At 41.3% G+C, this 10,628-nt stretch overlaps 1 protein-coding gene across 1 annotated transcript; it reads left to right on the plus strand.

Moving 5' to 3' along the window:
• The first annotated feature begins 6 nt into the window (after window positions 1-6).
• On the plus strand, window positions 7-7,979 carry LOC118410429. Its single transcript, XM_035812150.1, has 14 exons — window positions 7-120; window positions 483-664; window positions 981-1,153; window positions 1,287-1,389; window positions 1,846-1,985; window positions 2,124-2,220; window positions 2,706-2,889; window positions 3,270-3,368; window positions 3,712-3,840; window positions 4,605-4,717; window positions 5,109-5,325; window positions 5,790-5,945; window positions 6,714-6,854; window positions 6,979-7,979. The coding sequence occupies exons 2-14, from the start codon at window positions 521-523 to the stop codon at window positions 7,086-7,088; spliced, it is 1,806 nt and encodes a 601-aa protein (XP_035668043.1). The 5' UTR covers window positions 7-120; window positions 483-520; the 3' UTR covers window positions 7,089-7,979.
• The last annotated feature ends 2,649 nt before the right edge of the window (window positions 7,980-10,628 follow it).

Consider the following 10,628-nt stretch of genomic DNA (forward strand, 5'->3'; position numbering starts at 1 on the left):
GTCCCCAGGACACCTCAGCTACCGTTACAGGACTGCTGCCTGGGGTTCAGTACAGGATCACGCTTGTAGCCATCGGATTGCACGGAGAGAGTGCTGGGGTCACCATCATAGCATCGACGGGTGAGACAGTTTGACACAGTGTGGGGCCTTTTTATTGTGATTGTTAGCATTTAAGAATTCTCAGTTATTGGTGTTGGTGTTGGAAAAAACATAAACTTTTCAATTATACGATTGTCTTTGTCACAAGACGTTGGACATATGATAGAATAAGAACTTTTTTATTGCACAACAATTGTACATGGAACGAAGCATGGCAACAACTACTAGTATTACACAAAGTACAAATATGTGCTGTTAAAACTGATATGAAACAAACTACTATCATCAATAGTTACAACATGCAATCATCTTTAATATTGTCAGATACGATAGTAGTTTTTTTAAAGTTTGAAATTATTGTTGTAACCAACTTTCTCTACCAGAGACCGGACGTGGATCTCTGACGTGCGACACGTCCTACATGCGCGTGGTGTTCATGAGGGAGGTGCTCGTCGGCGTCGACGTGGACACTGTGCGCCTGCGTGACTCCAGCTGCCGTGCAGACGTCAACAGTACGCACGTGACGCTGACGGCACCGCTGAACGGATGTGGGACCACGGCTCAAGTATGTGTGACACAGTTTGATTTTTTTATTATGGATCCCTACAGAAAGATTGAACTAAACCCGTATGCTACAAATGTTCTTAAACAGACAGTAACTACTAGACAGTAATCGTTGACCGCTAACTTTATATTCAAAATAGTATATAAAATTACAAATTAAAAGACAAAAAACAGAAAAACAAAATACATTTGTACAACTCCATAAGGATCTTTTGTTGCTCAGGTGTCAAATTCTCAAGTGAAAAGGGGGTGTTAGCAAACCAATTTCATACTTTTCTCTAAAGTGACAACCAAACGCTCATATTTTCTATCTGTAGGACGGGACCGACACCTCCAAAATATCCTTCACAAACGAGGTGGTGTCCGGCGCTCCTGTGACAGACGGCGTCATCATCAGGAACCTGGAGCTGCGCTGGCCCTTCCGATGTGATTACGTCCGACAGGACATCGTCGGCGTGGGACCGATCCTGTTCCCGATCCCATTGCCAAAGTAAATATTATGTTCTTTCACTGACCAATTTGTCTTATATGCTTTATAGGTTATGCCAATATAATGATGATTTAATTCTTAGTGTGATTTTTAGTGTGAAATAATCAATGATAACAATTTCTTTTTAATTCAGTGTGACAATACCGAGTGGGAACGGGTCCTTTACATTCAGCATGAACCTGTACCACTCCGAGGCATTTCTACGGCCGTTTGAACAGAATGAATTTCCTGTTAAGGTAAGACGTTGCTTCAAATTGTGTCTAGAGTATTGTACATCAATGCATCGTTACACGATACCCCGAATATACAGTATGATGTGGTGTTTAAATAAAACAATGTCCGAGCAAACATTTTACAAAAATATCAAACTGTCTGCATTGTGAAACTACAATGTAGATCACAGCATACCCTGTACAAAAGAGCGAAAAAAACAACAGCAGTTCTACTGCGATACCAAGAATAGCAACCAGGAGGCCCATACTTTAACTTGATCTTTTCCTTATCAAGACAACACATACCAAATATCATTACATTACATTCATTAGTACGTGAGGTACTAGTATCCTAACCATAAATAAGACAGGCATGCACACAGACACACAGACAGACATGAAAACACACAGACAGATACGACAAAAGAATTGCCTCAATTTTTCATGGGGGTAAAAAAATTCTGTTGCGTCTCTCGACAGGTTACAGTGAACCACATGTTGCACTTCGGCGTGGCGGTGGCTTCTGAAGTCTCCGGAGTTGTGTTGTTTGTCGAAAACTGCAAGGCGACACCAACCTCCAACCATGATGATGCCAAGCAGTACTTCATTATTCGGGATGGGTGAGGAGCAACGTTCTGTTCTTTTGTTTAGAAAGTCACCTTTATCATTGTTGTGTTGATACCTTAATCTATCTGTTTTTTTAAAAGAATGCGCATATTCAACGTGACTTGTAAAGTACATGTACTTTATTTTCACAGATGTGAAGAAGATGATACACTTGAAGAGTTCGAAACGTCAGACCCGATCTCCCGTCGATATGCCATCAGGGCTTTCAGGTTCATCAATGAAACAATGGTGAGTGTTCTCCATGTATGTTTTTTCCCAATATCTGTCGACGCTAAAGATGCTATCATAATGTTGTCTTTTCGATCGCATTATGTCTTTATTATGTCTATATTGATTTAGATTTTGATATTAGATACTAATTGATGCAGTTAGTAGAGATATTCCACGGGCATGAGAAAAGATGTAAACAGATGCACTCGTTAGTTAAGGTGACTGTATGGTTACGACAATCTACCCCCGTCATGTTCCTGACCACAGTCTTTGCAGCAAAATCCTAGCTCCAGTGCGAAGTAAGGCGCTTAAGTATTACCCAGGGGTAGGAGACAGGTGGTCACCGATACATCATCTAGATGTTAAAACTTGGCTAAAAGTATGTGGAAAGAACTGTTTTATCTGGAGGAAGGATGCTATTTGAAAAGTAACACTATTTCTATACAGTAACACGGACAGTTATACTGTTTCAATTAGAAGAGCATTAACCCTGTTGCACACAGGTGTACATTCACTGTGACGTCATGGTGTGCCTGGCGGATAGCCCGGACTCCCGCTGCTCGAGGGGATGTGAGGCTCGGCCGTCACGGCGCAGGCGCGAGGTGTCGGCAGGGATGCAGCGGCGGGCAGCCGTGGTGCAGGGGCCGATCGTCCTCGTTCCTGAGGAAACTACGCCTGCCCCACCTGGTACAAAATAAGCCTGCTCGAGGCCCCAAATGCGGATGCGCAGCAAGTTGCATTGTTGGTAATATGTTGAAGTGAAAGGTTCCCAATACAACACTTCTGGACATTTATCGAGCATGATTCAGACAAGATACTGGGCTTTCGCCTTTGACACATTACCCACAATTCATCTCACAGCACATGCGCAGTTGGGACCATGCACAGGCTTATATATTATGCTTCATCAATGGTAACGTAGCATGTCAAATATCTTTTGTTATATTTATTTTTTTCATATTCATTTTGTCATATTCATTTTGGACGAACATCTAATACCAACTATACATTTTCGTCTTTGTAATTTTGTGAATATTGGACTTATTACGTCAATGATTATTGCGCAGTGTGTCCAACGGACTGCCACGAACACGCGGTGTGCAGCGGTGCCACAAAATCCTGCGTCTGTGAGGAAGGTTGGGTCGGCAATGGTGTCCACTGCGAAGGTATTTTTTTTCTCTAAGTCTCTTCGGTCAAAATGTAACTATCAACATGTGTGTCATTTGTCAAGTAGCAGTAACTTTGGTGAGTAGCTGTGATAAACTGGCCCCATAAGATGTAAGATATTGTGTACAGTATCCCATGGTTGTTTACATCAAGTCACGTGCTGTGTACATCGCAGTCATATGCCCAATGCTACACTTAGATCGAGTTAGAAATAGCACCTGGATCGGGTTCTGCATGTAATGAAAAAGAACCATGTAACACTTCAAATGTCTTCACTTCATAGCATATGCGTTTTATTGACTCCGAGAAAGACAAATGACTGTGTCACTGTGTCACTTTCAGAGAATGATTTCGACTGGTGCAGTATCATTAGCTGTGACGTCAGTAACAATCGTCGTTGCAGAAACACTGCAGGAAGTTACGTGTGTGAGTGCAGGCCTGGATTCGTGGAATTCAACGGGAGATGTGAAGGTAAAAAAATCCAATCATTTGGAAACTCTATTGTTTTGAAGCACAAATTGGTTGTTTCTTTCTCTACACCGAAATTAGTATGTTTACTTCAACGAAACACGAAGTTCAACTATTGTATACAGTATGAGACATGCGAGAAAGACAATGAAAATTTGATGATATAATGGTACTACGAGGGGCATTCAATAAGTAATGCCCCTGACCCACTGCCAGTTGTCTGATCTAGATGAAATGTTGCATGTGTAATGAGTCATATCTCTATGGGTTATGTTGCAAAATACAGCTCTGAACTAATTATGGTTACTGATTTACTGGTGTTTGAACTGAGTCAGGTGCGAAATGGACCAGGAATGGAGCAAGTTTAGTGTCGCGCAGTGATCCGGTTTTTGTATTTGAAAGGACGCACACCAAAAGGGACTTTTGATGAAATGAAAAAAACTTATGGTGATGATGCCCCATCATATGACCTTGTAAAACGCTGGCATCCTGAATTCAAACAAGGCCGGAAGTCTGTGGAAACAGCTCCCAGACCTGGTCGTCCCTCTTCTGCCATTGATGAGGCATCTGTCGGAGGACCAACCTGGGATGTCCTACAAGAACGGTGTCCAGAGCTACATCAAATGATGGGAGAAATGCATAACTCTGGGTGGTTTCTATGTAGAGAAAGACTAATAACTGTGCCAAGTTTCATTAATCTCCTGCTATGGGAAATGGGTCAGGGACATTACTTATTGAATGCCCCTCGTACTTAATTGCTATTACAGTGAGCCAGGTGTATGAATTCTCCATCCGTCTGCAAGCCAGGACGTTTTCTGAAGATCTAGAGGACAAACAGAGCCAAGCGTTCATCACCTTGGTAGCCGAGGTCACCCAGACGGTAAGAGTCTTTGATGCTGATATTATTTTCTGTAGCTTCAATAATTTTTTCCAACCCACAATCCGTATCAAATGCACAATGATAACAAATGCAGAACCCTTATTTTGGTTTTGGGATCCTTATGGAAACATAGCATGTTCACAGATTTAAGTGCGCGTGCGAAGCATTGTGAATAATTTGCCAAAAGTTGAAGGCCCCTGAGACATAAACAAAACACGTTAAGGGCCTTCCCCTGACATATTACCTGACAATACTTCTCGCTATGCATGTGTAGTTTAAAACATGAACAAACTTATGAAGGTGCTGGAAGAAGCATATTGGTATGCAAGTATGATTATATAATTGGAAATTATATTTGAGTCATTGGAGTTGTACATACATGTTACCCCAGATTGAGGAACTCTTCCTCCAGACGGACATGTCTGGTGTGTTCCTGGGCGTTGTTATCCTCGGGTTCAGGAGTGGCAGTGTGGTGGTTGACATGAGGCTTAACGTCCGGGAATCGGCCCAGGTTGGTCATGCTCAGATGACTGCGACGTTCCGTGGTGCTGTGTTGAGTCAGAACGGTACACACCTGACCATAGACAAGGACTCTGTAGAGCTGGCAGGTAAGGGCTAGGTCACATACGTCGTGCGATTGCAGTAAAAGTGGGTTCACACGTGCGTATATATTCAAGTCCGTCGCCAGGTTGCTGGAAAAATAATAGAAATTGGACAGATATAGACAGATAATATGCCAGATGGGTTAGCTTAGTCGCAAACCATACTCCTTGGCCAGCTAACTTCTCTGGCATGTTATGCATCTATATTTGTCCAATTTCTACTTTTTTTACTTCCAAATTACTAATTTAGCATTATGAGCACACCACGAATAGCGGAAAAGTAGACGTAAACAAGAAAAGTTGGGTACGATTAATTATGAAAAAATCCTCCTATGCAATCACTAAAAGTGTGAACAATACTGTTTTGTGAGTGCGAAAATGACATAGATCTATCTATTCATATTTTTTTAACTGTAGAATTTTCAATACATTGTGTTATGGAACTATACCTTTCCACCTATTTGATTCAGACTTTGACGAGTGCTCGCGTCCGGACAGTCATGACTGCCCTACTGAGGCTGTCTGTGTGAACACGGCGGGATCGTTCACCTGTCAATGTCAGCAGGGGTACACGGATCAGTCCGCTGCCCGGGCTGAACGCCCCGGAAGGGTCTGCATCGCCTCCGGTAAGATCTCATGGTTTTACATGGAAGCTTTGCAATCTCCCTCTTTACTAGAACTGAGAGGGCGCGTTGGCTTGGCGACCATAATCATATGTGTGACCCTTGATTTCATATGTGGAATATAATGCGACATGTAAAAGTATGATTCAAAAGACAACAAAGCACACAAAATGTTTATAAAGTTCTATGAGATATGTCGAGCAATCTGTCAAGTGTTTGGTCGGTCAGCGGTCACATAACGGTGTCAACTTTGGAATGAGGAGTTACTGTAAGTGTGTGTAGTGCCAGACTGCAGCCGTGTGCACCTTCCACGTTCGGAACTTGCTTTGATGCCTCTGCTGTTGTGCACGTTTAGCCAGCGGTAGAGGAAATTCAAGGCTGACCGTTACAGCTTGACTCTTATCGTCGTATCCGGACTGAAGAAAATAATAGGGCATTGATCTTTCCCTACACATATGGCATGTATAACAGCAGGGTCACATTCGCGCCGTAGGTAGTCGTACGGTGTCGATGTCGTAGGACTATGACAAACAACCTCTAGTTAGAATATATGACAGCGTGTGCCGTAAAAGTACAGCTCGTGATATTGTAGGAAACGTAACATACAACACTGTCTTCATCAGTTTGAGATCGTACGCCCGTCGTACGACTGATATGACCAGGCACAGACAGACAACTTTACAATTGGTTTAAAATACATCGACGTTTGACGAATTCGCAGACATTGCTGTGCTTCTGATGCACTAATGTCTGATCCAAAACTCTTTTTAGGAGACGAATTCCCGGTGATGTGGGTAGCTGTGGGAGGCGGGACGTTGACAGCCTGCATTGTTGTCGTCATGGCAACGTGCCTTTGCATCCGCAAACGTCGTAAGCAGGGGCGCAAGAGTAAGAGAAGGGATGATATGGAAGGTAAAAAAAATAATGCTGATAATGAAATCTAAAACTTAGAGCCTAAATCATGTGATTTGTCGCCTTCTTTACTTTTGTTATGGCAATTCTAACTTAAATATATTCATCTGTCAACACTGTTCAGATCATACAGCATTCGACAACGTGGCGTATAGCACCGCAGCGGAAGCGCAGGACAACTCTGCTCCGGTAGTCGGCGCCCCGATCCCACTTCGCCCGCTATCATATGCATGATCTGCTGGAGACAAACATTCTGAGCTATTGTGTATGTTGTGATCTTTTGTAGGAAACAGTATTTTCCTTATTTTTATCTCAGTGTGACACCATTTACACCTCCTGGAGGATCATTAACCCATGATTAAAAACATGAATTGTTAAGTGTAATTTTTGTTTGTTTACTTGGGCTAACATTATTTGGTTTAGGACAAGAATGAATATCACTGTAACTACCAACATGCTTGTGTGGCTCCAAATACTAGTCGGATTGTCGGTGCTTTTGATATTATTAACAAATATTACTGATTCATCGCAATGTGTGTATGAGTTAGAGTTCCCGGCTTGATTTTAAGACTTGATGCGATATTTTTATTTTGTATTTTAGACGGCAAAGACAAGGGGCAAGGCAAACATTATCCCTAATGATATCATTTACCTGGGTTTCAAACCTACCAGTCACATGTAGAGCCATTAATTCGTTATTGAGCATGGCTAAATATGTTATTTCGAAAACATAGCGTCATGATATTAAGCAATACACTTTATGATCATTTTACAGCAGAAACTCCATAGTACATAAAATAGTACTCCAAAGTACGAAAACATCTGTTGGTTGTCTTGCCGATTTCATGTTGTTGTTGATCATTCCCTTATTAGCTTTTTATGTTCATGTTTTATGATTGAAAGAATATGAAATGAAAACCTCATTCATAACATTTACTTTCTTAGTGATGGTATATATATATATAGTATATCCTGACAGGATGACAGGATACCCATTATTTATCACAACGTTCCAACCTTGTCTGCGTTCTACTTTTGTATACCACCATGTCCTAATAAGGAGAGCAAGGACACTTCTCGTCAGGGAGTCAATTAAGTTTTCTCAATGAACGATGAGGCATGAGAGCATTTCTTTGTTTGCATATTGAGGATCACCATCAATAATAACTTGCAAATAATAATTTTCTTGGAGTCGTATACAAAAGTACATATATAGTATATAAGATAACAACTTACCATTTCAATTTCTAAACGAGCCGAACATGGCTTCCCGAACTCTCCCCTCGACGTCGGTTAATCTCACTGCACTTGGGGCACTGGTGCGGCACCGTGGGGTTCGAAAGATACTCAACGCATTTCAGAGATAAAGAACGAATTTTCTTACGTTATATGTATTTTTTTGTCTTTTTTAAAAAGTCATACTTTTACGCATTACGCAATATCTAAATTAGAAAAAAAATAGGCGAAAATAAGAAAACGGCGTCGCAGTGAGGAACCTTGCAGTGCCGCACCGGCGCCCCAAGTGCAGTGAGATACCACCTTTAGGGGTGATTAGGAAGTTAGGTTGACTGTGGTCGGCTGGTGTTCGGCTGCGTCCGCCAAATGTTTAGAGATTTTCAAAACCTTCAGCTGTACACGGAAGGTCTGCCATAGGGTGGCTAGTGGTCGGCTGGTGTTCAGTGCGGTCCACGGCTGTTCGGCTGGTGGTCGGGAGTACGTCAGCAGTATGATTTTAAGTTAATCCATGTATAATGCCCTTACCACTGCTGACTTACTCCCAACCTGTATCACCTATCCACGACTCAACCCAAGGCCGTGGAAAAATAATCTTTGATGACTCATTCCCAACCAAAGTGGCTACTAACAGGTCGTGGGCGGATGGCCCGCGACCTTCACCCGGCCAGAAAGAAAGAATAATCCTAATAATAAAAGCCGTATTGAAGCCGCGGCCCGATCTCTTGAGGATCTTAACAACATAGAAGAATAGTTTGGTTTGATTGAAAACTAAAATGGACACTTTTTTGATTATGTCCATTGATTTGTCCGATGATTTTATTATGATCTTGATTTTTTGGGTTGGGATTAGTCAGAAGAGGTTCGATGTAGATATATATATATAACGTTATATATAATATCATTTTACGTTGACAGTGTCCTATTATCTACTCTTATCTAATGATGCTGATATATACAAGGAAGTGAGCAATGGGTTACCAATGAGTTGGGATCAGTCGGGAGAGATTCGACAGTCACTCATTTCATAAAACTGTAATCGGTATTCGCTATTGTGATAGAAATTAGATAGTGCTTTCATGTTTGTAAAGATATGCAACTGTTTATTTCTTTTCATGATATTTAATTTTTGTCATAACAGTGTGTATTGACCTCGCACTATCGCCATATTTGGAGTCGGGTTAGTTGTTTTTTCCAAGCGACGCCATATTTGATTTTTCGGCCTGGACAAGGACAGACAAAACCGCTAGCGAGTTTCTTTGAAATATTCAACAAAATTTGAGTTTAAATGTCGATCCCTTTGATGGCCATCAAAAAGTTCTGTGATTTTTTTGGCTTGATATGGCAGTTATGGCCATGCCGTTCTCTCAACATTGTCGGTGCAGCCCATCTTTGATCAAGCATTGGAGTTTGATCTTTTCTTGTTTCGACTTGGCAGCTTTCTTGGCTTGGATCGTAACCAAAGAGAAAACCTTTGAATTTGAACGCTACAAATTATCAGTGAAGGTGCTCTGTGTGAGCAAGGTCACAGCAAGAAAATTTTATGGATGACATCCTCCAGAGACTCCAAATTTAGTGAGGTAGCGCGAGAAAAAAAACAAAGCGGGCAAAACAAATATTCCTACATTTTCAAATTTTGAGATCATAAACCTTTATATATATACAAAACAATAATCGAGGTGACAAAACATGATGTCACAAGCAACAGATCTTTTATTCTTGTATTCAACATCATTACCTGTCCTGGTAGTTGTGTATCCATCTCAACTTTTTGTACCCACCTTCTTTTTTACCCGCCCATTTCACTATTTTGTAGTCTGCTGAAGATGTCATCCATAAAATCTAGTTGCTGTGATCAAATTTTTGCTACTGACAGCCAACGTGCACGTGTACGTGACACTGTACAATATCATCGTACGTGTTTTGAAAGCTTCAGCGGTTTGCGACCCTTTTCTCAGCTTTGCGTAACAACAAGGGGTTGACACCTGCAAGGTAGCTAGCAAGGCCAAGCGTTTTTTTATCGTGACCCAAGCTGCAAATGCTTACAGCTAAGGATGGGGTGGGGGAGGTGGGAGTAAGCGCAGATTAATGCATGCTTGGAATCACACAGAACAGGAACCGGGCGTACCACGGGCGAAATCGAATTAATGCAGCTGCAGCTAAATGAACGAAATTTCAAAATACAAATTAGATTTTTTTCACAATTAAAAAATGAAAGTCAAATTTTAGCTCGAAACAAGATTATAATTAGATTAAACAACGCTCAGACTACAATCACAAGTCTAAGGTTTCGTAACATCGCCCATTGTCCTGAGGGTACTGCTATTTAAATCTTATTGGGCTTCAATGATGATTAAGAGAGATCAAAGTCATTTTTTGACCTGGAACACTGACATTGGAAAAATGATTTTAAGCCCAATCAATGATTGTGTTGCAACTTTTTTTCTTAGCTAAGATAAGCAGTTTGCTTGGACACGGCACCCATGTGAATTACATGTACATATACTTTGTCATTGTATATTGCTATGAATGAAAAAAAAA

Source organism: Branchiostoma floridae, chromosome 2 (assembly GCF_000003815.2).
Source record: "Branchiostoma floridae strain S238N-H82 chromosome 2, Bfl_VNyyK, whole genome shotgun sequence".
NCBI lineage: Eukaryota > Metazoa > Chordata > Leptocardii > Amphioxiformes > Branchiostomatidae > Branchiostoma > Branchiostoma floridae.

Coding starts and splice junctions, on each gene's coding strand:
- LOC118410429 (XM_035812150.1), top strand. CDS start 521: ATGCGCGTGGTGTTCATGAGGGAGGTGCTCGTCGGCGTCGACGTGGAC. Junction 1,986..2,123: donor TACTTCATTATTCGGGATGG/GTGAGGAGCAAC, acceptor TTATTTTCACAG/ATGTGAAGAAGATGATACAC. Junction 4,718..5,108: donor TAGCCGAGGTCACCCAGACG/GTAAGAGTCTTT, acceptor ATGTTACCCCAG/ATTGAGGAACTCTTCCTCCA.